This window comes from Theobroma umbraticum, unplaced genomic scaffold (assembly GCF_002168275.2).
Source record: "Theobroma umbraticum cultivar Fairchild unplaced genomic scaffold, ASM216827v3 scaffold_31.0, whole genome shotgun sequence".
NCBI classification, from domain to species: Eukaryota; Viridiplantae; Streptophyta; class Magnoliopsida; order Malvales; family Malvaceae; genus Theobroma; species Theobroma umbraticum.
In genome coordinates, this window is record NW_018397283.1 from 1,093,947 (window position 1) to 1,120,078 (window position 26,132).

Below are 26,132 nucleotides of genomic sequence, written 5' to 3' on the forward strand. Positions count from 1 at the left end.
ACATAATGGTCAAAAAACCTATCCAATTCTTGGCTAACGTGGTACACTTTAATGAAGTGACAATGCCATATAGTACTAATATAATGATACAAGCATTGATATGTTGACAGGTTAGTATCACATGGCAGATTAAAAAAAATTTCAAAAAAAAAAGTTACCATGTCATAGGGATTAAATTAAATAAAAATATAATACAATAATTAAATTGAACAAACTTGAGATGTTAAGAGACTAAATTGAATTTTTTTTTTAAAAATATAAATTTTTAAGTAAATTATTGATATATTTATTAATAAGTCAAATATTTAAATATAAAAGATTTATGGTGTTAAAACATATATATAAATATTTTTTTATTTGATTATTTGATTCTAAAATATGTATATTAATTTATATTTTTTGTAAAAATTGAATTTGAATTCTCCTTTTATAGAAAAAATTAAAAAAATTTCATGTATAAAGTCAAATTTAGATGAATAACTTATATTACGTTATAATAAAATAATATAAATTAATAAATTAAAATTTTTTTCTTCTACTTATAACAGTATGAAAATTTGAAATTGATTTAACTTACTTTTTAATTTTAGCTGAACTCAAATTAGTAAAATAAGTTGACTTAGTTACAATTTTTACAATTTACAAATATCAATTCTTTTGAAATTATTCAACTCTTACTCAATTTACCTTTTATTTAAATTTACTCAAAATTTCTTATAAAATGATTTTATATAAATTCAAATACCATAATTAAATTCTGCTAAATTTAAATTTAAACTATTAATCTAAATATACAAAAAATTTATTAATAAAATAAAATGATATAAATATTTACAATTATATTTAAATTTATCAATCATAAATGCTGTATTTAATTGAGAAAATTTCAACTTAAAAAATATAACTTGAAATATTAAACAAAATAAAAACATAAAAAATAAATAATTAATTAAAAGACTAGAGTTAACATTCTATAATTGTAATAAGAGGTTCGCCATGTTCAAATTAAGCAAACTAGAACGACGAATTATTTTTATAATTATTGCTAACTCCATATATTCATTCTTCATTTTAAAAAAACTAAATCAATTTATTTTACTAATTTAAATTCAGCTAAAGTTGAAAACTAAATTAAATAAATTTTAAAATTTTATATTATTATAAATAATTTTTTTGATTATTTTATATTATTTTATTATAATGTAATGTAAGTTATTCATCTAAATTTGACTTTAAGTATAAAATTTTTTCTAAATTTTTTTATGAAAAGAAAATTCAAACTTAGGTTTTACCAAATATATTAATTAATATATATTTTAAAATCAAATAATCAAGTAAAAAAATATTCATGTATATATTTTAACACCATAAATCTTTTGCATTTAAATATTTAGCATATTAATAAGTATATCAATAATCTACTTAAAGATTTATATTTTTTAAAAAAATTTTAATCTAGTTCCTCAGCATCTCAATTTTACTCAATTTAGTCCGTATATTATTTTTTTATTTATTTTAATCCCTATAAAGTGTCAAAAAATTTTATTTTAAAATTTTTTTGATTGGCCACATCATCATATTAATGCCACGTGACATTACCACGCCATCACGTTAATGCCACATAGCATGCTACGTTATCATATCAAATGCCATGTTATAAAAAATGTGCTATATTAGTGCTGATGTCATCTCCTTAATTGTAAAATTAGATGTTGTTAGTATAAGGGACTAAATTAAATAAATTTCTAAAATCAATAGATTAAATTGCTTTAATTTGGAGTTTAGGAACTAAATTGGATAAAATTAAAAAATATAAGGACTAGATAAGTCTTTTAACCATAATATAATTATGTAATATTTTTTACTTTTCACATTAATATCATATGAATATAAAATGACAATTATGATTTTAACTAATTGTAATTAATTAATTATTAATTATAATGATTTATTTTGACTTAAAATAAAAATAAAACAATTTGATTAAATGTAAACAAATAATAAAAACTTATTTAAATTTTCTTAAATAGTTTAGAAGCTTTTTGAGCATTATGCCAAATATATATAATAAAAAGATATTAACATAATTTTTAATTTAATCTATAACTGTAGCTTTTTTTTTCTTCCTTGTATACTCCTTTTACTTCAAATCTTATTTTCCTTTTAAATTATTTTATCTTATACATTAGTGTATATATTTTTCTAAAATACTATTTTAACTATTTTTAATTAGTATTTTTTGAACAAGACCCATTACCATGACAAGAAAACGATTAAAATTAAACGAATTTAAATTTAAGTTATCGTGTTTCGTATCTTAAACTGGTTAAATCTGCTTAATCCACATATAACATTTTATCTGTTTAATTAATGATATTATGGTGTCAATTTGTATAATATAATATATTTAATCAATTTATGATACTTATTTAAACAGGTTAATCGTGTGTTATAATAGTGTATTATTATATAAATTTACATTTTTTTTTTGGAAATTACCCCGTTCTCCTTTTAAGGATCAAACTCCTCTGGGGCTAATTCACGTAGTAATTTTGGATTGGAACTAAATCGAGAAATTATTCCGTAGGCCCGAATACTACTACTAGTAATCTAAGCGATACACTACCATATTAGACACGGGACACGTGGAGACGCGGCGACGCGTAGCAACACAAGTTGGTCTGAGTCGTAATTATCTCAAAACTCAACAAATTCAGTGGCTGCAGGCCTCGGTTTTGACGGCCGCCACTTGAGGACAAGAACCAGGCTAACCAATCCGTTACACTTGTCACGTGACAACGTCACCGTAGCAGAAAAATAACGTGAAAAAAATACGACGACATAGAAATGACGCCATTTAAGGATAAGAATCAAAGTAGGATCTTTTGCCGTCCTTTCTTTCTATTTTCTCTTGTCGTTGTTAATAATAATATTTAAGATAAAATACGTTTGTTTGATTTTTAAAATTTAAAATAAAATATATCTTATACATTGAGATTAAAATAAGATAATAAAATATCATTATTCGGGTTCGGATAGCTTGTAAATATTTGTCAGTGCCATTTGAAACTCAATATCCACCGCAAGGCAAATTTCTTTATTGATTTTTAAATTCAAAATTAGGGAATTTTTTTTTTTTGTCGAAAACCGTTTGGAGAAATTTGTTGAATGGTAGAATCAATAATGGAGCAAGGTCTCGGGGGGTCCACACTTTTGTGAACAAATTTGGGTTAGCAGTGGGTTGAGGTTGAGAGCGATTTGCTTGAATTGTTGCGTAAATTAGCTAGGAACCTTCCGACTTTTCTACTTTGTCGTGGAGTGGCCTTTCCTTAAAATGCTTCCCACATAAGGTAAGATTTTTACCTTACAAAATATATGAACGAACTTAATTTTTAATTACAATTACATATAAATTTATTGATTTTTAAAATAAATATTTCATTTTAAATATATAAATAATAATATCTGAATATAAAATATAAAAAATATTTTTTTATTTTTTTTATTTGATTAACAACATTTTTTTATACCTGTCAGTCACCTCATTGCCAAATATGATCATGAGCCCTAAATCGATGCTCTCTCAAAGAATGCCACAAGGGACGAGTAACTGGTGGAGGGTTTTTTTTTTTTTTGTGAAAAAGAGAGACAAATTTTTAAATAAAAATTATAATTTATATAATGGTGATTTTTATAATTAAAATATTGCCATGTTCTTAAATTAATAAAAATATTGAAGGTTTATTAACATGTTTAGTGAAATATTTTTTTGGAATAGAATATTTATTTTGAAAGCTATTAACCAACGTGTTCAATGAAAATATTCTTTTAAAATAGAGTATTTATTTTGAACACTAATTGACCTACATGTAATTAGAAAATATTTTTTTGAAAATGAGTGTTTATTTTGAAAACTATTAACTAATGTGTTGATCGAAAATATTCTTTGGAGAGGAAGTGTTTATTTTAAAAAGTAATTGATCTACATGTAATTGTGGTTAAAAGTTGAAAGAGTTAATGTATTTAATATAAATTCTTATTATATGATTATTGTATTTTTTTATACCAAAAATTACGAATAAAATTTATTTGTATAGTTATTTATCGATTAGTCAACCAATTTTAAATTTTTAATTATCACTGTAAACAGAAAGTCTTTAAAGCAATTGTTCAAATAATTCATAACTGTCTACCTTTTTTCATTTACTTTCATCGATATTATTATTATTTATTTTTTATGATAATTTATTCTAATTTATTAGATAATTCTTTATAAATTTTGTAACGCGTCAATTCAATATCAGTTTTTTAAAATACTATTTTGTTAAAAACACACTTTACTTTTCTTTTTCCCTTTTTTTTCTCTTTTTCATTAAATATATATTATGTTTATTTTTTTCTTTTGTTATCATAGCACAAGTGACTCTCACGAATTTAATCACGTTAAAATTATTTGATCAATTCAATTATTTAACCACACATTAATGTTTAACATCAATTATAGTTAATAATAACGTGTTTAAGAGGTGTTTTAAAAAATAGATGATCTTGATTAAGAACATGATTAATTTAAATTATTATGTTAACTAAGGTAAATTTTGATTACTTTATATATATATATACTTTCTCTTATATACCGAACATTATAATATATTTTTCCAACTATCATATTACATTGTAAGACTCAGACACCATCTAAGAGTAAGTTACAAAATCAATACTTTATACATATTAATATATACTTACTATTTTTATATTAAACATAAAAAAAATCATATTACTAGTTTTAATTTTCATAATTTCACATGTTAGAATGCTTGAATACACGATTTAATAGTAAAAATATGATGTGTCAATTTATTGAAACAACTTTTTAGAAAATTTATTTACGGGTATGTATATATACAGATTAAAAATAATTAAAAAAATACATTAATTATAAATTTCATTTAAAATCTATCAAAAGCCAAAGTAATGGATAGAGTAGTCAAAACAGGAAACTTGGAAAATCTAGTACAATACAGTGTCTTGTTCTTTTCACTTTGACGGATTGTCACCAATCTCTTTGCTTCTGTAGCAGTAGAAGTTTCACCGATTGGCAACTCCCAATCATCACAAAATATTGTCAAGCCTTTGTTTTCGAATCATCTACACGACAAACGATTGATGGGCATTGCTCAGTCATCGTTGTTCATTCGCTTCCAAGTTCCACTTCCAAAGATATTTTCCCAATTTCCCACTTCTCACAGCCACATCTCTCTACAGTCTCTCCTCTCCATTTTCACCTCACTGAGATATAGCTTGTCAGGAATTAGAACTAGTAATTAAGTTAAAATTAAGACGCCCTTCAACCTTCTCGTAGTAATTTGTTAGATTTTCAAGGTGCTCTGTTCTGGGATTCCTCTGTTGTTTGCTTTTTCTTTGGTATTTTTCAGTCTGGGAATTCTTGCAAAGCTCTAAAAAAGAAAAGAATTGTTACCCACATGGGATTGGTTCCAATTGGAAAACCCAGAATCACAGACCTGGAGAAACGACAACAACGAAAATGGATTCAAAGTTGCGTTTAATCCAACAATCTTTCAACACCCCTTACTCCGAATTGGTCCGCGAAGCTCTCGATGAATTACCCGACAATTTCACCATCACGGATCCTTCGATTTCAGGCCACCCAATCGTTTTCGCCAGCCGCGGCTTCTTGAAAATGTCGGGTTACTCACGAGAAGAAGTGATTGGGCAAAATGGGAAGATATTTCAGGGGCCGAAAACTAATCCAAGGACAGTGATGGAAATAAGGGAAGCGATTCGAGAAGAGAGGGGTGTTGAGGTCAATTTGTTGAATTACCGTAAAGATGGTGCGCCGTTTTGGATGTTGTTTCATATGAGACCGGTTTTTGGGAAAGAAGACGGGAGGGTGATTCATTTCGTGGCGGTTCAGGTCCCGATTTCGACGAAACAGAGAAGGAATGGAGGGGTGAGTTTGAGTGAGGATGGGTCGGGTTTGAATGAGATTGTGTTTGGGTCTTGTAGGAGGGAAGTTGATTCCGATTCTTTGCTGGAATTGCGTCGCGTTTTGTCCTTGGATTCGGGTAGTAAAGGTTCGTTTCTTGAGCTATACTTTTTGTGTGTAGCCATTATCGATTGATCAACTGCACATTTAATGTGAAAATATTATCATAAACAGCATCTTAACAACTCCATCAACAATGTTTATTTGCTTTAGAGCTTGTCATCCAATATCTGCAGTTAATTGATGTTTCACTCTTTGTTTAGACGACGAAAGTTGACACTATATCCTCATCTTCCATTATTGTTTTTGGATTTACTTGATTGAGTTCTCATCTATCAAGCCTATATTACAGTATTAGATATCGAAGAGACATGCAAGGCAGGTGAGTTTGAGGAGCGAAGGGCTGCAACAGCATTTAACAACATCTTGTCTGTGCTAACCCACTGTAGTGAGTTGACCGGCAGATTGGTCTGTGGGAAGAGATGCAGTGTACCTGGGCCAGGCTACGTTAGTTCATCACTAAATATATCACTTGGTAGAATCAAACAAAGCTTTGTACTGTGAGTTGTTTGCAAATTCTTAATATTCTTACTTTATAGTAGATAACCTGCTTTATCTGTATTTCTGATGTCCTTGCTTTTTGTTGCTGGCAACACATTTCCGTGGGCTTGCAGAATTGATCCACATTTACCTGACATGCCTATAGTTTATGCAAGTGATGCCTTCTTAAGATTGACAGGTGCTTCAATATGCTTTTCTAATTTCCAATATTAAGCATCATGGATTTAGTCTCATATAATTATTTCACCAGTCATAATTGAAAGATCTAGAGAAAACATTTTATAAATTTATTTAAAGATGCAGTTTATATAGCTGCTTATATACTTCTTTGCCTCTATAGGCTATGATAGACATGAAGTGTTGGGGCATAATTTTAGAGTCTTGAATGGTGTTGATACAGATACTTCAACTCTACATCAGGTAGTTCTTTTATCCAATTTGACTTTTAAACTATTCTGAGTGCATGGTTAACATTTATTGCCTACCGTTTGCCAGATAAAGGAAAGCATTCAAACAGAACAAGCATGTACAGTACGTATCTTAAGTTACAGGTTGATACTTTCTCACTTCCAATGTTTATTGAAGAAAGGCATTATGGCTGTAAGGTCTAAGTATGCATGTCTTATTACTGTACCAGGAAGGACAAAAGTTCATTTTGGAACCGTCTTCACTTATCTCCTGTTCGTAATGCCTCTGGCAAGGTAATGTATTATTGGTTATGCATAAACTTTTGTAAGTTCAGATAAATTTTCTAATCTTAGTTGTTTGTTTTCTGTTGACGAGATGAATATTAGATCTTGTTGTTAGTCAACTTAGCATACCTTCAGCTTCATTCGGTGCAGTCAAGGATAGAAGACTAATATCTGTGCATCAGTGATTTACATACATGGTCTTTGAATTATACAGACTAATATCTGTGCAGCAGTGTAAAGAATAGAGGACTGCCTTTGTCAGTAAATTTGCCATTGCTGATGCAGTATGTACAGAATAAGCCTTTGTAGCATAAATCTTTCATTATACATTCTGAAACTTGATAGAAACTAGGTGAAGAATACATTTTAGATATAACATGTATATCTAAGTATTCTTAGTAGCATACAAGCAGTCAAATTTGAGAGTCTGGATTTTTAGTACTTGGCATGTTTGCTGTTCCATTCTATCTTTACTTTGGAAATGTCTGAGTTTTGGTTTATTATTCTAAACAGAATAACTGACACTAGAACGTGTGGGTAAAGAGGCTTTAACATTCTGAGGGGCTATAAGTCATTGTTTCAAAACTTGTGTTTTAAATATTGCTTTGCATTATAAAACAGCTTATTAAGCATGATAGCTGCAGCTTATTAAGCATGATAGCTGCAGCTTATTCTTCCTCCAAGTTAATTAATTTCACCCATAGTCTATGATTAAAAAACTGCTTATACATAACAGAAGCTTTTCATGCATACTTGAATGATTTCTTGGTGTTCTATGATCATAGAAATGCTATCTATCCATTATTGGTAGACGTTTCAGATATTGCTGAAATATGATGCATCTTTTATCCCCTGATTGAGTGTTAAAAATGGAGTCCAAAAAGAAAAACAAATATCATATTGCAATTGTTGATGCTAAACCTGGTGATGCTGGATGTTGCTAGAGGTGGGGATCTAGGCTAACACTTTTAACATTTGATTATTGTCAATTATCAATACATAAATTGCTTAAAAGTTGTGGATTATAGTTGTTTTAGTTGTTGTCTTTTGTGATTGATTGCATATTAATCTAAAGCGTGCTTGGAATGGATCGATGCTAAGAATCATGGAATATCTCTTTGCAGCTTTGATTTGCCCTCTCTTACACTGATTATATCTGTTCAGATAGCCTACTTTGTGGGCGTTCAGATAGAGGATGACTGTAAGAACCGGGATGGACATGGGCTGAGTCCTGAGATGAGGCAACTTAGTGCTGTTGGTGCTGTGAAGGTTGCAGTGAGGACTTCATCAATCTCTGCTGGCCCTGCTGGCTCCTCCAAGTCATAGATGGCTTCTGTATTCTTTGCGGCTGTCATATATCACTTACCAAACTCTTGAAAATCCAGTCTCACAGTGCTTGTAATCTCTTACTAGCTGAGAATACTGTCTGTAATCTCATCTAGTAGCTGAAATGTAAAAATGTAAAACGGGAGAAAATGCTAAATTTAGAAGGAAAAAAAAAAAGAAAGGGAGTAATCAAAGTGGGATTGTTACAGGGGTTTCCTTGGTATAATAGTTTTGGTGAATAAGTTGTCTTGGCACTAAGATCAGCTATGTCATTACAAAGAAAATGCAATGATCCTAATGTAAAATCCTAAAGGATTGGGTGCATGTTTTACTTTATGGATGGAAAATGTCATGCTGTAAATCATGTAGGTTGAAGCTACCAATGGATGATAAAGTTTTCAAGTAATTATTTTAAGATTTGGGATTTCAGATTCTGTATAATTCGGCAGAAAGTAGACAAAAAGAGTATGAAGGAGAGGAGATCTTCAATGGGTAAAAACAGCAGTACTGAATCAGCAAAGCCATGGAAAAACAGAGTTCACATTTCATCCTTAACCACGTATGAAATCGAACTGACAGACAAAAATCATGACAAAGACCCGAACCTTAACTCTGAAGTAGTCTGATGGAGCAGTGTTAAGCTCAAGATTTCTTAACCAAGACGTGTATATATTAATAAGAAACTGATTTAACCATATGTAAGACATTACACAAAAGTTCAAGCATGTCGGGTCCCCCCATGCAACTTGTGAGATTCGGACAGCCTGGCTAACCATGTCAGCTTCCCAAGCATCCGCAGCACTGCTGCAAAATTCAACCCCGATCGATCTGACAAGGATTCACGAGCTTAAAAAGCTGGCCCTTTGAAAATGCTAATATCCACTCAAAAAGATCAAATTCATTCGCAATCCCAATCTACCTTCTTTTTTCCGTTTCCCTTTTCTTCAAAGGAATAGCCAAAAGCGTCGTCTTTCTCTGAAGATAGTAAAGCACTCACTCCTCAACCATTACAAACGATATCACACTTGTGACTTGTCCACGATGAACCAAACCCACCATGCATGCATCAGAATCTCATATAAATCTCCTCCCAGCATGGACAGCAGCATCATGTCCTTTGATCTTTCCTTTTCTCATTTCATCAAGTTTTCTACTAGGAATTCACATGCCGAGATCTCTTGTTCCATAGTAAAATAATACTAGTGGTGACAAACCAACAAAAATTTAAACATTCTATATACACCAAACAACCTGGTTGAGTCCTATCGTCTCTCTTCTTCTAGCTCTAGCTAACCCCATCAAGAACCATCGTCATTACCCAAATGACGTTCAAGAACCAATCTTTTTTTGTTAACTTCTTCTCTTTATTCTTTCTTTTCTCGTTCTTGGAGCTAAGTGAAGCAAACCAATCAGTTTTCGTGACCCCAACTTCATCTTTGTCTATAATATCGGGGGGTTACTGGCAGCTCCTGCAACCGAGCGTAGGCATCTCCGCCATGCACGTGCAACTCCTCCCGAACAACAAAGTTATCATCTTTGACCGCACTGACTTCGGCCCTTCCAACCTATCTTTACCCGCCGGCAGCTTCTGTCCTAAGAACGACTGCACAGCCCACTCTCTCCTCTACGACGTCGTTTCCAACACTTTCCGTCCCCTCCACGTCCTAACTGACACCTGGTGCTCCTCCGGTTCCCTCGACCCCAACGGTACCCTTATCCAAACCGGCGGATACAACGACGGCGATCACGTGATCCGCATTTTCAGCCCGTGTGACACTTATGCCTGCGACTGGTACGAACTCACGGCTACTCATCTTGTCGACCGTCGATGGTACGCTACTAACCAAGTTTTGCCCGATGGAAGAATCATAATCCTTGGCGGCAGAAGGGTTTTTACCTACGAGTTTTATCCTAAAACCGACTTCGTCAGCAACAACAAGAGCTTTTACCTTCGTTTCTTGGTGGAAACTAGGGACCCCGAAGAGAACAATCTTTACCCTTTCTTGCATTTACTACCAGATGGAAATCTCTTCATCTTCGCCAACCAAAAATCAATCTTGTTTGATTATAAAAAAGGCATTGTTCTGAGACAGTTCCCTCTTATTCCTGGAGATGATAAGAGAAACTATCCTAGTACTGGCTCTTCGGTTATGCTTCCTTTGAGGTTGTCTTGGACAGGGCCTCCGATGGTGGAGGTGCTCGTGTGCGGCGGTGCACCTGCGGGAGCGTTCTTGAAAGCGGATAAGATGAAGGTTTTCGTAGAAGCGTCAAGGACTTGTGGCAGGCTGAAAGTAAACGACCCAAATCCGCAATGGCTCATGGAATTCATGCCCATGCCACGTGTCATGTCTGACATGATACTGTTACCTACCGGTGATGTGATCATCATTAACGGAGCTGCTAATGGCACTGCTGGTTGGGAGGATGCCGTAAACCCGGTTTTCAACCCGGTTCTTTACTCGGTTAACGAGGTTCCACTTCGGAGATTCACGGTTTTGGCGCCCTCGAAGATCCCGAGAATGTACCACTCCGCGGCATTGCTTCTGCCAGATGGCAGGATATTAGTGGGTGGCAGCAATCCGCATACTAGGTACGTATTCACGGGACCGTACCCGACCGATCTGAGTTTGGAGGCTTACAACCCGTACTACATGGATCCTAAATTCAACTCGTTAAGGCCGTCGGTTTTATCGGTGGAGCCGGGGAATACGGTGGTGTATGGGCAGAGGTTCGGGGTTTCGTTTTCGCTGCCTCTTTACAAGCAGAGCGCCACCTACGCGGCTCTGGTGGCGCCGTCGTTCACGACGCATTCGATCGGGATGAACCAACGCGTGGTGATTTTGAACACGGCCAGCGTAGTTCAATTGTCCATGTTTAATCACAAGCTAGTGGTGGGTGGGCCCACCAACGCCAACGTGGCACCTCCCGGTTATTATATGCTGTTCGTGGTACATGCCGGGATTCCTAGTCACGCGGTTTGGGTGAAGGTGATGTGATCTTTGACTCGTTATAGGACAGTGATTGATCATGTACAATTACTTGGATATATTTCTTTTAAAGTTTCTTATATGATGATTCTTTTTAGGAAAAATTGAAGTACCACTACATTGATATAGCAAAATCAGGTGAGTTAGTTAGTTTAGTTGTTTTCCTTCCAATAATGAAATTGGGTTAGCTTCAAGCTCGACCAACACTTGATCAATTTTTGATCGGTTCACTTTTACTATTGAATTAATAAAATTCTCATGAAATATTGAAATAATCGAAGTATAATAAAAAATAAAAAATCACTGAAATTGATTTATTTCAATTTGAATAAGGTATATTTTAACAACATTAATAATATCTAACAGTTAACGATTGGTTTTTTATTAATTTAATCGTAAATTTTTTAACATTAAAATTTGACCGAAAATTATTCCTTTCTACATATTAACATAAAAACCGAAAAAAATAAATCTAAATTAACTGAAATTATTGGATTTCGATTGGTTATTTCGTTTAAATTTCAGCTTACATTTACTTTTTTTTTTAATGAATTATAGTAAGGTTTCACACGGACTAAGTCGAGACTAAACAAAACCGAAACTTGACCAGGAGTTTTGCATAGGGCAAAGGTCAGAGGCCTAGCCCAATAATGCAGAAAACACCAAAATACACTATAAAACATGAACTGGTCTGACAACAAACAGTACATGTTTGATTTCTCTAGAATCTCTTGAATTTGTTTAGTATATGTTTATCATGTTTATATTTGTACAATTCAGGTTAAGTGTTCGTTTGAACTTAAATTATAGGTTAATGACTCGAACTTGGTTGCATAAATGATCTGGTTTTTTGCAAGCTTATGCTTATATTTTTTACTTAATTGATCAGATTTTGGTCTCCAGAACTTCTTGTATTCGGTTCTAGTTTTGGGATAATTGAATTTTCTTCATTGACAACCAAGGCTGATATAAAGGGATGCTAAAGACAATAAAAGGCTAAACAAAACATAAGAAAACAAGAACAGTAGTCTAAACAAAGAGCAACAAAGCTCAACAGAGAAAGCTGACAGTATCCACCATTGAAACCCCCAGTTTTGACCATTTACAGGCTTATCAAGCTGATAGTATCAGATAAGCAATGTCTCTGGATTTTGATAGCATCAGGCTGAGTAGTTTCTTTCTTTTGGGGACAGTGCATTTGTCTGAATTGTTTCTCTTTACCGAAATGTGTACATTTAACTGGATCAAGCCGATCACAGCAACCGAGTCTGCTTTTAACATAAGGATTCAGAATTAACCCCCGGTTTGTTTCTACTTGCTAGCTCCTGCTGATCTGTATTTGTAGCGCATGGCCCAGAAAAGGTAATGAAAGAAATTCAATGTGCTAAGCACGCACATCAGCCAGTAGAATCTTTCCAGATGGTAGTGGTTGATCGTATGACCAGAGAGCCATGGCTTGTGGCCTGAGTTATCAGTGACATTGTTTACTATCGATACAATCACCGAGCTCAAATAATACCCCATTGCCAGTGACGCCCAGGAAAGAGATGTGGCCAACGATCTCATGCTTGAGGGCGCCTCAGTGAAGAAAAATTCAAGTAACCCTGCCAAGGTGAAAAGATCTGCTGACCCAAGGAACAAGTACTGCAAAGCAATCCAGAAAAATGTAATGGGTAATGGGTTGGTTGAGTCAAGTAGGCCAGAGTCAGTTGCCACTCTCTTTCGCTTGATTTCGACAAGAGCTGCCACAGCCATGGCTATTATGGAAAGAAATAAACCGATTCCAATTCGTTGCAGATGAGTAATCCCCATCTCGGTTCTGGTCACTCTCCGAGCAAATGGGATGATGAAGTGATCGTAAACTGGGGCAAGGATAATGATGAAGACTACCGGAAAAACTGGTAGGGAAGCTGGTGGGATTTTCAATGAACCAAGTTTGGTGTTCATGGTAGCAGCTTGTTCGACAGAAAATGTGGAAAGCTGAGCTAGGCAGCAGTTGAGAATAATGGTGCAAGCAAATATGGGAAGGATTTTTAGCACAATCTTCACTTCTTCTACTTGCTGCACTGAGCATTCAAGTGCTGGGTGGGCTGGCTTGTTCACCACCGCTCTGTTTAGGAATTTGAGGCTTTCTGTTGGGAGTTGATCCGGCTGCTGCTTACTTTCTTTGGCATTTTCTTCTGCTTCCTTGCTGGCTTCAGTTTGATAACAAGGGCTTGTTGCCAGGTTCGCAATGGCATTGCTTGGACTTCTGCTCATGCAACTGTTCAGCATAGCAGCAACCAAAACCTGTTCAAGTAAATCAGACGCACACACACACTTATTTCTTCTTTTCAGGAATGGAAACAAGGTACAGTGTTTACTAGAAAATAAAGTTCCATTAGCATCCGAAGTTTACCTTGCCAATGGTTGTAAGTGGGCTGCCAAAGGGTATTTTGTTCCGGTAAAATGTTGAGCCAGCGAGGAAGATTGGGATCGACAAGAATATTGCAATGGTGGAGATGGCGAAACCCCACTCCCAGCCCTTGTTATCCTCAACCCACACAACAAATGTAACGGCAATAAGGGCACCACATGCAAGACAGAAGACAAAGTAGTTGAAGAAGGTCGACCTTTGCTTCCTTCCCTGCTGGGTGTTCTCATCAAACTGCTCACCGCCATGCGTTGGTAAAGACCCTTTTATCCCTCCAACGCCAAGTGCCACAAGATAGAGGCCTATGAACAGCATAGCTGCTTTCCCACCCCCAACTTCTTGGCATGGAATGGAGGGGGTGGAAGATGGATTGCACTCCGAAGGCTTTAAGGAAGGTGTCCGAGCTTGCACGGTAAGAATGATCAAGCCCTGTTTCAACGGCCGCTATTGGTTAGGGATGTGAAATTAGCAAGTATATGCATTAGTTATTAAACCATAAAAAGTTCTTCAAGCCATGCATATGAAGAATTGAAACTTCCATTCCAGTTTCTTCTTCGACAAGGTTAACCTCTTTTCAAGTGTTTCTCAAACGCTTGGACTCTTGTGAAAGTGTGGATTAACCACATCAAACTCAACTAAGAAGGCCTTGGTATTTGGGCCAGGACCAGCCTGGACCAAACCAAATTCCCCAATTTCCCTATCTGATTTCCACATCCGAAAGCCTGCAGCATTTGCCTAAAGACTCAAAGAAAAGGTTCAAATAAATCATTGGGGTCACTTAATATCATCCAATTAAGATCAAGAACTCAACAAAGAGTGGGTCCCTTCATCTAGTGGTAAGCCACACAGACACATATACACGGTTTTGGACTGCACTACTCTGTAACGTCATTGTAAAGAAGCTGGGCTGTTGGCTGCTCGTCTTGGAAGGGTGCATGTGGGCAATGGTTCTCAATTCGGTAGGCTCCCAAGTTTCACTTGAGTCTGTCTAAGTAGTAGCCACACACGTGGTTCATGAACCTGCATCAAATTAGAACCTATTCCTACAAATGGTTTTTTGTAATTTGGGATGAATATCCCATTTAAGGAAAGGCATGGATTTGATTTTCCTCTCTTCCTCCACTTACTCTACGGACATTGGTAGATCAAAATTACCGTATCTCAGACGTAGACAACACCAGGTCGGGGAACAAACGCGTCCGCCAGCAACCAAAGGGTGCAACCATTTTAACAATCAATGATGCCACGTGTCGAGCAAAAGCTCTTACCACCGGTCATGCTGTGCCTTAATCGTGTGCTTCAAACAGGGACAAGATTTTCAAAGGAACAAGACAAGATAGATGCTGCTATCTTGCTGAAATTGAGAAAAGCAAGTTTCTCTTGTCGTAAGACGTGACACAAATATTTTAAAAACGGGTCCCCCCTTCCCTCCCCATCACCCCCATAAGGCCCCCTAGTCCCATGGCGTTGGCACTGATTGGATACGTTTTCCATGAGTAGTATCCCTGGGGACCCCTTTCCACCCCCAGTCTGAACTTACCATTTATTTGCCTGTATCAAATGATAATTTGATGCTTTTTTGAGGAATTTGATCATTTCAAAACCTAACTTTAACTAACATAGCCACTAGTTTCTGTATGCTATTTACTATGTGATGGGAGACTGAAACAGACCCTTTTTGTTTGTTTTTCTTCTTCTTTCTAAGTTTTTTTTGAACGATGGTATTTGGGTTTTGATTCTTTTTGGGGTTTGACTACAGATAGAGAGAGAGAAATTTATGAACATTTATCACAAGGCCTCGATAGTTGTACCTAGACAGACGGTGTTCCTTGGATCTATATACCAAAGTCTCAGGGGGTGACGGCCCCAACCTTTAATGCTTGCACACTTAGATTTTTGCCCGTGTCTGTTTTTTTTTTTTTTGTATTTTTGGCATTTAAAATGGCTATCCTTCATGCAAAGTCTACACCTTTTTGGTTTCTCCAAAAATCACAATGCGGATGAAATGCAAGAATGGAACAAGAATTTACACAATCTGAAGTAACAAAAAAGAAAGAAATGTTAAGGTTTGGTGTTGAATGATTACCAGGAATTCGATGAGTGCGCTTATCAGGTAGATGTGATAAGTAGTGAAGAAAGCGTCCGATAAGAAGCCTCCAAGCAGAGCCAGAAGGAAAGCTGTCCCCATGAAATTGGTAACATTGTTTGCCGATTTGGAGGGAGATAAGTGCATGTACTTTGACAGATACAGCACCAGGTTGCTGGCATTTGCCAAGTACGCCAGGTTCTCCAGCACTTCCGCAGCTATACAGTACAATTGAAACACATCAGAGAGAGAGAGAGAGAATAAACAAAAACAGCCTGCGGAAGCTGACTGATATTTGAATTGTGTCAAAACTGAAAAGCAAGAAGCAAGAGGAAGGCTTTGGGGGAATTTGGTTGTTAATTACCCAAGACAAAGGAAGCAGCAAGCATGCCACCATGTCGGCCCCTCAAAGCAGGTCGATTCCTCCAATCCACATAGCCTTCCCAACTGCTATCCTGGTGTCCTCCTTCCTGTGGGAAAACACAAAAGCAAAAAAAAAAAAACAAACTCTAGAATTAGTAGTAAGAAAGCAATACAGGTTTCTTGTCTGTTGTTTGATAAAGCAAGAGTAAGAACAAGGAGAGTGAGTGAGAGGACAACATCAAAAAAGAAGCAAAAAAATAGAAAAAAAGGCGAACCCACCATTGCTCTTTCTCTGTCTCACCCTTCCTTTTTCAACTTGGGTAAGTTGTGTTGGATCTCAGGTGAGAGAAGAACTTTGATTAGAAAAGCAAGGTGATGACTGGTGGGGTGTATTTAAAGAGTGGGGGAGGGAAGGGCATTGGGTTCAATTTGGGAGGAGAGAATGGTCTATAGACCCATTAGAAAATGACTTTGATCGATCCCCCTTGGAACCTTTTCCATTACTAAGAATCCTTTCTTTTTCTTTTTTCTTATTTTTTTTCTTTCACAATTCTTTTTTATGCATTCCAAACTCCATGTGACAACATAGTGCGGTAAGAACAAAAAACACAAAAAACAAAGGTTAGGTTCTTATCAAACATTGCTAGCTTCATTATACAAAGATTAAAAGATGACTATATCTCCCCAAAAGCATGAGAGAAGTATTAAAAAAAAAGAACCCTTTCCACCCAAAGTAAAAAGCGAAATTAAACAGAAAACAAAGGTACTCTTCCTCTCTTTCTTTATTTCTTTCTTTCTTTGACTCTCAATAACAAAACCCAAATAACTTATGTTAAATCATAAAGTTGTTGATGCCTCACCCTCCTAATTAAAGTATGTTTGCTTTCATAAAATAGTAATGTTAAAAGGAGGCAATCTTTTGTCCTCCTCTACCTTGTTTTATTATACTATATATATTGTTTGATTAGAATATAATTAAGATAAAGAATTGATTCTTTAATCAGCGTTACACACGTAGCCAACATGATCCTTCAAGCTCAAACTTTGACTAATCAACTCAGGAATTTATTTATGTGGGTGACTATATAAGCATTGGTTATAGCAGCTTTATACAAATACATTTGTGACCGTCTGATTTTTAGGTATTTTTATCTCCCCAATATCATCGATTGCAAAGCCTGGTTAAAAAGAAACAACGCAATTAGTTGAGTGGTAAATATACTATTCATTTCACATATTATATATGGAACTATTAGAAATCTAATCAAGAAAGCGATGGAATATTCATCATATTTCTTGAACAACTAATGATTTGGTTGATAAATCTATAAAAGAAAAGATTTACGTAATCAGAATTTGTTATTGATATTTAGTTGATTTTGGACCATGGCTGGTGCTCCTTGATAATTTCCCAATGATTTGATTTTTTTTTTCCTAAAAAAGAAGCAGTGTCTTTTCTTGTGGGTTGAAAGAGAGTATGTGTCATAAAGGATAGAAAGTGAGTCAAAATTATGGTAGCCTTTTGAAGGGCATACCCACCATCATCCACTTAGCCTGGCTAGTGGCAGGACCACGGACGGTGATCTTCTAAAGCTATGCATATATATATATATATATATATATATATATATATGACCTTAATTAGAACAAGAATTTTTCCTACCCAAAAATAAAAGAATTCTTGGGGGGGTTTGAAAGCTAACAATAGCTTGACATGATGGAATTTTATTAGCACAGTGGAGGATTATTATATTGTTTCCATGACCTTAAATTAAATTTGTGTTATAAGTTTTAAAGTTATGGAAATGATAAGATTTTGTTTTGTACAATTTGGTTGAAGTCAAACTACTAAAATCAAAGCACTTCTGCTTGATGATCTTACAATAATATACAACAGATAAACTTACTCAATCAGTCACTTACTCTCAATATTATATAAGTGCTATTCACATCAATTTTTGTATGAGTATGAGGATTTTAATAGAGACATCTATTTGGGAAAATTCTTACTTGTATCAACTTATTTGCAATGAAATTTGTCTCTTTGAATATGTGCTTGAAAGATAAATCGATGATGGGTATTAGGAAATATGAGATTTGTGCTCATTTTGCGTGTGCCATAGTCTTTACTTGGTAAAATTTGATTATCATCCCTTTAGTTTGCAAGACAGATTTTATCACTGTGTCTCTCTCATTAGAAAGAAACCCCTCCCACCTTTTTCACAGATCTTGTCATCTTCTTCGTCCAATCCCAGGAATGGCTGAACTCGTGAATCATTTTATCAATGGAATTCAATTGTCAACGATGTATATAAGTCATGTTTTTCATGCGCATCGTGTGATGTCTTGCTGTGTTGAACCAGTCCATGGGGTCCCAAAAATGTTTGTTTTGACAAATCTTTAAGCTCACCTATCAGCTGACTAAACCCAAATGACCACAAAAACTCACTGGCTGATTCGTTGAAAGTCAATGGAAATTGCTAGCCTAAATCTTTTCGAACATTCTTCTAACATATATTATATAGTTTTTGATCACAGAGTAAAACCTGGTGCAAAGCATGGCAATTTTCCTTAACAGGCAGATTGAAAACTTAAAATTTCAACAGTAAAAGTAACAAATCCAACATATTTTTAAAAAATTAATAATTTAACAAACAAATTATAAAAATTAATGTTCAACGTCAATAAATTATGATGTTAATATTTGATTGAGATTCGAATAATTTTTGTTTTGCTTTCGAACATTATTGGTGGACTAATCAGGAAGTTTCTTTAGAAAAGAACAAACAAATTGGCAGTTCAATTTAATTTTAGAGCTCTTTAAGCCACAATTTTTTTTCTGCAGAATCTGTGCTGATAGCTATAATCACAATGATAAAGGGAGAGCATTTGATCTCACAAATCAACAGGATTCAAAGCTAAAATGCAAGTTGCAGTTGGTTAAAAAGCATCATTAAGAACGTTCACACATTCCCACTCAGATTGTGACAAGACCCCCCTTTGCGGAGTTCACCGCTAATTGTAACGTGATAAGGAGAAACTTGGGTCCTATAGACCAATGAAAAGATTATGGTCGTCCTCGTTTTACCCAGATTTTTGCTTTGACACCCTGATTTGTCCAATTAAAGCTCGCCCACATACTGTTTTATAGGCTGCTAATCTTTCACCCCAAAACAGACAAAAGCTAGAGATAAACTATTAGCCATGAGGATCACGGGGGCCGAGGGGCTGGCTTTTCCCTTTCGATTCTACCGAAGATTTTGATAGCAATTCTTCAACTGGCATCCAATCAGACTATGACACCTGATCAAATCCGTGTCAGAAAGGTCTCTGTTCATGACAGACAGGATTATGACCGCCTCAAATTGTCTCTATGCACATGTTTTTTCATGATCAGTGACTGCAATTTTGTTAAAGCTTGATGCTGATGACTCTATTCCATGCACATGCTTGGCAAGTTTTAGGCATTCGAAAACAGTATTACAAGCGAAGGTAGACTTCCACGTTGTGTTATCTTCATTTGACTGCAAAAATTAAAGAAATGAAAGAATTCGTTGCATACAGATGCTTGGCAATTACCTTGAAACGTGTCCAAGTTATGACCCAAAGCAGCTAATTGCCTGCATTTTCGAGAAGCGCTTACTGTTACACGCATGCAATGGTTGGTAGCTGAAAATGATATTTAATCCAAGTCTATGTATTGTTAGGCGTGCATGCTTCCTAATTTTGGTTAGGTTAAGAACTAATTTTGTTGTTTTCTAGATATAGGTCTATAGATTTCTAATTATTAATAATAATAGAGTTTTATTGTGCTTCTTTAATTTTTTAAATAAAACTTTGAATTCAAATTCTAATGTATAAGTTTTTTTTTAAAGGTAATTAAACGTTTCATTAATTACAAGTATTACAAAAGCTATCCTGTAAAACAATAGTGATGCTTGTAAAAGGATGGACATAAAAACTGCTTTCCATGCAAGACTTGTGTACAGGAACAAAATAAAACCAGTCCAGTTGTTATGAGATCAAACAACAACAACATAAAATTAATCCCACATGAATAAATCGGCAAAGCAGAAACTTAATCTGCCATTTATTAATCCTAAACACACTTAATTATTAAATAACGAGTACTATTTTTATAATAATATTTTTGTATTAAATGTTGCTATAGTTGATATATGGATAAAGTTAATGATTTCAATGTATTAAACGAAAATATCACTTAAAATATATAATAATTTTCATAAGTATTTTTAAAAATACAGTAAGAAAACCCTTTGTCTTATCAAATTAAATATATATATATATATATATCTTTTTCCTCGTCGAGTCAAAAAGGAAATACGAGATATTTTGTGTAGAAAAGAGATTAAAGTAAAGGGGCCACATGTATTTATAAGGCAACAAATTATATAAGTAAGCTAAGAATTTAATAAGCTAAGCTTGGAATGGACGGACATATGCAGAGAAAGAAAGGAGGGAAATGGTGCTTTGAACATCAAAGAAAACGACGAACCAAACCAAGCCAAAGTCTACACTTTCTCACTTGTGAAGGTGACACTGATACCCACCCCAAAATGCACGTTAGTGTGTGGAGCAAACAGCTCAGCTCTTCCCCTCATTATTAATTTAATTAATTACGAAGTCGATTTATGTTCAAGTGATCATGCCTTTGAGCTGAGCATATCCAATAAAACTGTGGGCTAAGGGGGGCTTATCCTCAAAAACATATCAATTTCCTGCTACAACCGGCATTTTTCTGCACACATGTGAGCGTGAGGTGTGCGCCCCTGGGCGGAGTCGCCATCTCGATCTATTCCTTCTACAGTTTCAAACGTTGTCGTGCATGTAACACAGACCTAATTTTTGCATTGCGACTGGGAATTATAAATTTTTTGACTAGAAAGTTAAGTTTGCCTTGTGAATATGTTAACGCAGACATCTCATTTTGTCTGAAATTTTTAATGAGATTTTAAAAAAATATATTTGATTTAGTTTATTTATTTATTCGTAAGATTGACAGTGATTTTATTTCACGTTGAATTGTTGAATTTTTAGACTCGTACATTATAACAGTTAGTAATGAAACATTATTTCTCCATTTATCTTATCACTCCCGCTGCCTAGTCAATTCCATGCCTTCATCACAAAGGCAAGCTTAAAACAATGGACATTCTCATTAATGATGACAAGGAAAGATGCTAAAGTAGAGGCTAGGAAGTTAGATACTCATGGATAGAATAAGGATGAGATATTCTTAGGATGGATAAACAAATGGATGAAGAGAATACAGAGAATGTTAACTTCCTGATGAAAAAAATATATGGTGGATGGAATCGATAGTGTGTATGTTCTCTGTATGTGGCTCATGTAGCAATCAAATAGTCTGAAAATTCTTAGCTAAAAAACTTCCAAGGATATTGCAATCAAATACTCACCACCTAGCCAGAGAAATCTTATTCCCTATAGATAAACAAAAAGAGCATCTCTAGTAGAACAATTTTTAAGCCAACCCACTTATCTTTTTTTTTTTTTTTATTTTGTGATCGAAAAATTTAAGGGTAGGGATATTTAGAAATGTTATAATTTTAATTTTTTAAAAAAGAAAAAAAACAACAATCGTTAAATCAAACCTAAATTGTTCGATATATAAATCAAGCTGAATGTACAAACTTTGATATATACTCCATATAGTTGGAGAAGATTCTAGTTAAGATAAGCTCATGTTCCAAGTTTTCACACCATGGAGAGAGAATAAAAATGGAACTTGATTCAAAAGGCAAATTAAAAATGATGTACAAATAGTTCATCATATTGGATTAATTGGCCAATACTCAAAGAGGGATAATTTAACCAAAAAAAAAAATCCTCTGCTTCAGCATTAATTTTGCATAAGAATTGTCATCATGACACACCCTGAAATATGCTTGACCAAAAAAGAAAAAAAAAACTTTATGATATATGCCTACCCAAAATTATATGTATTCTGATTAGATAAGAGATGGCAGAAGTAAAGGCTTTTAATATTTAGTCTTGGTTCTACTAATAAGTTTGATTTAAGAATAAAAATTTCCTATTTTTATTAATAAGTTATTACAAACAACTAAGTAAAGCAAAGATCAATCTGTACTTAATTCTAATTGGCCGATGTTAATTTAAAGCTTAAGCAAAGGTGAAGCATTGACTTTGTGTGGATCTCAGGTTAGTTGACTCTAAAATATTCCTAAATTCTTGCTAATTGATTATCTTAATCATGGCCAGAGATGCTTAACTATTTTCTAAGCATTGTCAATGACTTTTGGCGGCATTAAACTTTGCTCAAAATAATTAATATTGTTATCATGTTAATTCTCGAATTCCAATGGAATTATTCTTTTCGTCTATATTTCTTTGTCTGTTTTCTCCTTTCGAAAGGTCTTAAAATAAATTTTTTTAGATACTAAATACTTTTTCTTTTTTCTATATTATAAATTTATTTTTCATAAATTTCTTTATATTTTCATGTTAAAAATCATTGAAGATCTATATTATAAAAAGTTTCAAATTTTAATATAAATATATCAAAATTAAAACTTTGATCTTAATTTACGTGAAATTAAAATAAACATTTAGAGACGGAGAGAATATTTCTTTTCTCCATTTGACTTTTTTCAGTACGAATTAATATATATGTGTACAACACACCTTCAAATTAAATACTATATAGCTGTTAAGGTTAGAAACCTAAGACAATTAACCATATTTCTGTATAATTTGTAATAGAAAACATTGTCAAAATGTAGCAAACCAATATGTATGCAAGTCAACAAGAATCTTAGAATCATAGAATCCATTTAGCCCAAAAACAAATTTTTTTCTGCCTTTTTTATTGTCTAATAATGATAAAAACCTAGCTAAGCTAACATGCAATGCACCATAAAACCATATGTGTTGATGTCAAGAATTCAGCAAATATTAAATGCAATTTTCTCTTTTTATGGATTTAATTAAATCTTTAAACAATTTTAAAAAGTAGGAAATAAATTACAAAGTTTTGTTGTAGTATTATTTACTCTTCAATTCCGAAGAAAAGATAGCCTCACTTCTCCCCAGAAAGTCGGTGATGCTTTGCCTAAATCCAATGCAAATTCATTTAATAATATGGTCATTAAATTTTAATTATAAAGTAATTATTTCCTTAATGATCCAAAGGATAAGGTGATAAGCATTGATGCTCCTTAATTAATTAAATATGGAATAAAGTTATTCTATTTAACTATATATTGAATTGCATTTACATACTTTATGATTTTCTTATGTATATTTTCATAATAAATTTTCACATTTTTTATGATCCTTAATTAGCTACCAAAATGAAGTGTCAGCAGAGTCCTAACCTCTTGACATTTTCTATAGAAAATTTCAATTGCTAACCTCCATCTGATTAAAGAAGAAAAGGGTTCCTATCTCTATTGTTAATTAATTCAAAGCAGCCAGTGCAGATGTAAACGATACTAATAAAGAACTGTTGAATTAAGTTACAATTTTGTTGATTATATATATATATATATATATATATATATTTTAGACGTGCAAGGATTAGTCTTACTGAAAATCCCAATTGGCAGAAACTTGGAAATGTAAGCAATAGTGATGTTCAAGATCTTTGAACATTGACTTAATTTGCATATATTCTCAGAATACCTCTGTCCTTACTTTTTTTTTTTTTTGTCCCTTGATTTATTGCTTACTCTTCTATGACAGTGAAGTTTTCAGTATTGAAATATAGCCCATTTCCTTCGGCAGCATTAGATTTCAATTTTTCAATATTAATAATATCATCTTGTTCTTGAGTTTTCAACTCAAGATATTATTACGTAAAATAAACTCGGGCTTTAATTACATTTACTTAAATTTTTAAATATAATTTTTTCATCTTTCATAGTAATTAATGAAGTGTAGTCATCGTTACTGTATGTAACTTCTATAATCATATTCTATTCAAAATACGGTTAAAAAATTTGCATGACATAATCAAACTTATAGAATTGCTATTAAAAGGTAAAAGAATGTAATTAAGAAGACTCTTAACAACATTACAAGAGAAAAAAATACGTACTTAAAAGTTAAATTTATTGTAGTGTTTTTCCCATTACGGGTGAAAACATTTCGAGATCAAGGACAAAAACACTAAACCCTAACCAGCAATATTGCCACAAGGTATGGATCATGGCAAGAAGAATCCATTTTTTCTAGACTGCAATTTGGCTTTGGCGTTAGTTTTGATTTGACTGCAACAAAGGAGAAGGAGGGTAGGAGAGTTTTGTTGGAAAACTGCTTTGATTCTCAAGTTCATGCTAGGAAAAAGATGGGGTTGAAGTAGATATTCATACTCTTATCAAAAAGCCTATGATGTTCTGTTCTTTTTCTTTTCTAAGGTTAGGTATGAAGGGTTTTCATGGGTCCATTTACGGCAAACTTCCAAGTTTCAAACTCTCTAACTCTTTAAGCAATTCCCTCACGTGGGGTAGCTAGCTTAGTACTTGTCAATTGAACAAAGTCTTGACAATGTCATGGGAGGAGGAAGTGGGATTCCGGTGGATTTGGCTGGGAAGATATAGTTCAGTAATTGTATGCCAAAAGAGGGCCAATTCTGCTGCTTTTCTTTAAAGGTTTAATAGGGGGACCAAACAGCAACAATGCAATTCACACTGCTGGGGATTTTGTCGAAAAGGGAATCCAAACTTCCACCATACAGAACCCTTTTGGTCTTATATATGTTATTCAAAGAACAAATTTCAGAGAACCAACCAAGTATATGAATGAACCTTAATTAATCCCCAAAGCGTTTACCTATCAAAGATAAATACTCTTTTTCTTTGGTTTGCAGTTCGTTTCTGTTGTTCTTTCTACAGCTGCAAAGGGGTAGGCTTCATGTCTAATTTCATTGATGTATTCAGTTGATATTTGCGTGGAGGCTTCTCCTTTGTGCTTTCCACATACTTCATTGAGATAAAGGAGTGATTCAAAGACTAATACAGTCAGTTCAAGTCACTTTTACAAGTTAATTCGATTTGGAATATAATTTGGTTAGATTAAAAGAACCCAGATTTTCCAAAATAATCTAGAATGATAAATAAAACTTTTTTCGTCAATACATGCATTCATGCATTGAGATCAATAAGCTTAATTTGATTGTAACTCTTTAGTCAATGATAGATATGATTAATTGGATATAGACAAAGTATTTTCCTGTCATGAAATCTTTGTTTGATTCTCTCTATCAGATTTACAACTTAATTAATAGTAATATGACATGTGACATTGTCAACTCGAATGTGTATTCTTTCTATTGGGCCATGGAGGGGGAATATTGGAGTTGATGGAAAGGGACTGCTTCGGTTTGCACCCAAGAATGAGCCCATCTCCCTTGATCCAAGTTTCCCAATTGACTGACTGATGCCCACAAACCATTAATGAAACGCCTGATCCATATCAACAGCACCCAACTAAACAATATGTTCAGACAGATTAATTGAATTATATATAATATTTGATTCAATCTTGATATTAATATAATGTATTTGGTTTGGTTAGATTCGAGTCTTTTTGTCTTATTAAATAAAAAAATAAAAGAAGAAACCCAAACTCAAAAGTTTTAAAGAAAGATTTAGAATGACCAAAAATATTCGGTCTTTACTCTGTCTTCTTGGAATAT

The 26,132-nt window shown here is 33.8% G+C and overlaps 3 protein-coding genes across 6 annotated transcripts; 2 read left to right on the forward strand and 1 right to left on the reverse strand.

Annotated features, from left to right (window-relative positions):
- Positions 1–5,036: 5,036 nt before the first annotated feature.
- Positions 5,037–9,015, forward strand: PLPB (PAS/LOV protein B). Of its 4 annotated transcripts, none has more exons than XM_021444124.2 (7): positions 5,037–6,095; positions 6,360–6,567; positions 6,682–6,746; positions 6,909–6,988; positions 7,064–7,119; positions 7,206–7,269; positions 8,425–9,015. In XM_021444124.2, the coding sequence occupies exons 1-7, from the start codon at positions 5,546–5,548 to the stop codon at positions 8,584–8,586; spliced, it is 1,185 nt and encodes a 394-aa protein (XP_021299799.1). In that variant the 5' UTR covers positions 5,037–5,545; the 3' UTR covers positions 8,587–9,015. The 4 variants fall into 4 exon arrangements, with proteins under 4 accessions (XP_021299799.1, XP_021299802.1, XP_021299801.1 ...); XM_021444127.2 differs by having other exon boundaries at positions 5,038–6,095; positions 7,064–7,099; positions 8,385–8,524; XM_021444126.2 differs by having other exon boundaries at positions 5,040–6,095; positions 7,064–7,099; positions 8,425–8,564.
- Positions 9,016–9,254: 239 nt separating this feature from the next.
- On the forward strand, positions 9,255–11,582 carry LOC110428322 (glyoxal oxidase-related protein). Its single transcript, XM_021444131.1, has one exon. It carries the CDS (start codon positions 9,909–9,911, stop codon positions 11,580–11,582), a length of 1,674 nt encoding a protein of 557 aa, XP_021299806.1. The 5' UTR covers positions 9,255–9,908.
- Positions 11,583–12,581: 999 nt separating this feature from the next.
- Positions 12,582–16,868, reverse strand: NRT1:2 (nitrate transporter 1:2). Its single transcript, XM_021444181.2, has 5 exons — positions 16,715–16,868; positions 16,437–16,542; positions 16,073–16,290; positions 13,972–14,415; positions 12,582–13,862 (listed from the first exon to the last, which is right to left on the reverse strand). Exons 1-5 carry the CDS (start codon positions 16,715–16,717, stop codon positions 12,885–12,887), a joined length of 1,749 nt encoding a protein of 582 aa, XP_021299856.1. The 5' UTR covers positions 16,718–16,868; the 3' UTR covers positions 12,582–12,884.
- Positions 16,869–26,132: the final 9,264 nt, after the last annotated feature.

Coding starts and splice junctions, on each gene's coding strand:
- PLPB (XM_021444124.2), top strand. CDS start 5,546: ATGGATTCAAAGTTGCGTTTAATCCAACAATCTTTCAACACCCCTTAC. Junction 7,120..7,205: donor GTACGTATCTTAAGTTACAG/GTTGATACTTTC, acceptor TTACTGTACCAG/GAAGGACAAAAGTTCATTTT. Junction 7,270..8,424: donor TTCGTAATGCCTCTGGCAAG/GTAATGTATTAT, acceptor ATATCTGTTCAG/ATAGCCTACTTTGTGGGCGT.
- LOC110428322 (XM_021444131.1), top strand. CDS start 9,909: ATGACGTTCAAGAACCAATCTTTTTTTGTTAACTTCTTCTCTTTATTC.
- NRT1:2 (XM_021444181.2), bottom strand. Junction 14,416..16,072: donor GCGCACTCATCGAATTCCTG/GTAATCATTCAA, acceptor CCGTTGAAACAG/GGCTTGATCATTCTTACCGT. Junction 13,863..13,971: donor CACTTACAACCATTGGCAAG/GTAAACTTCGGA, acceptor TTACTTGAACAG/GTTTTGGTTGCTGCTATGCT.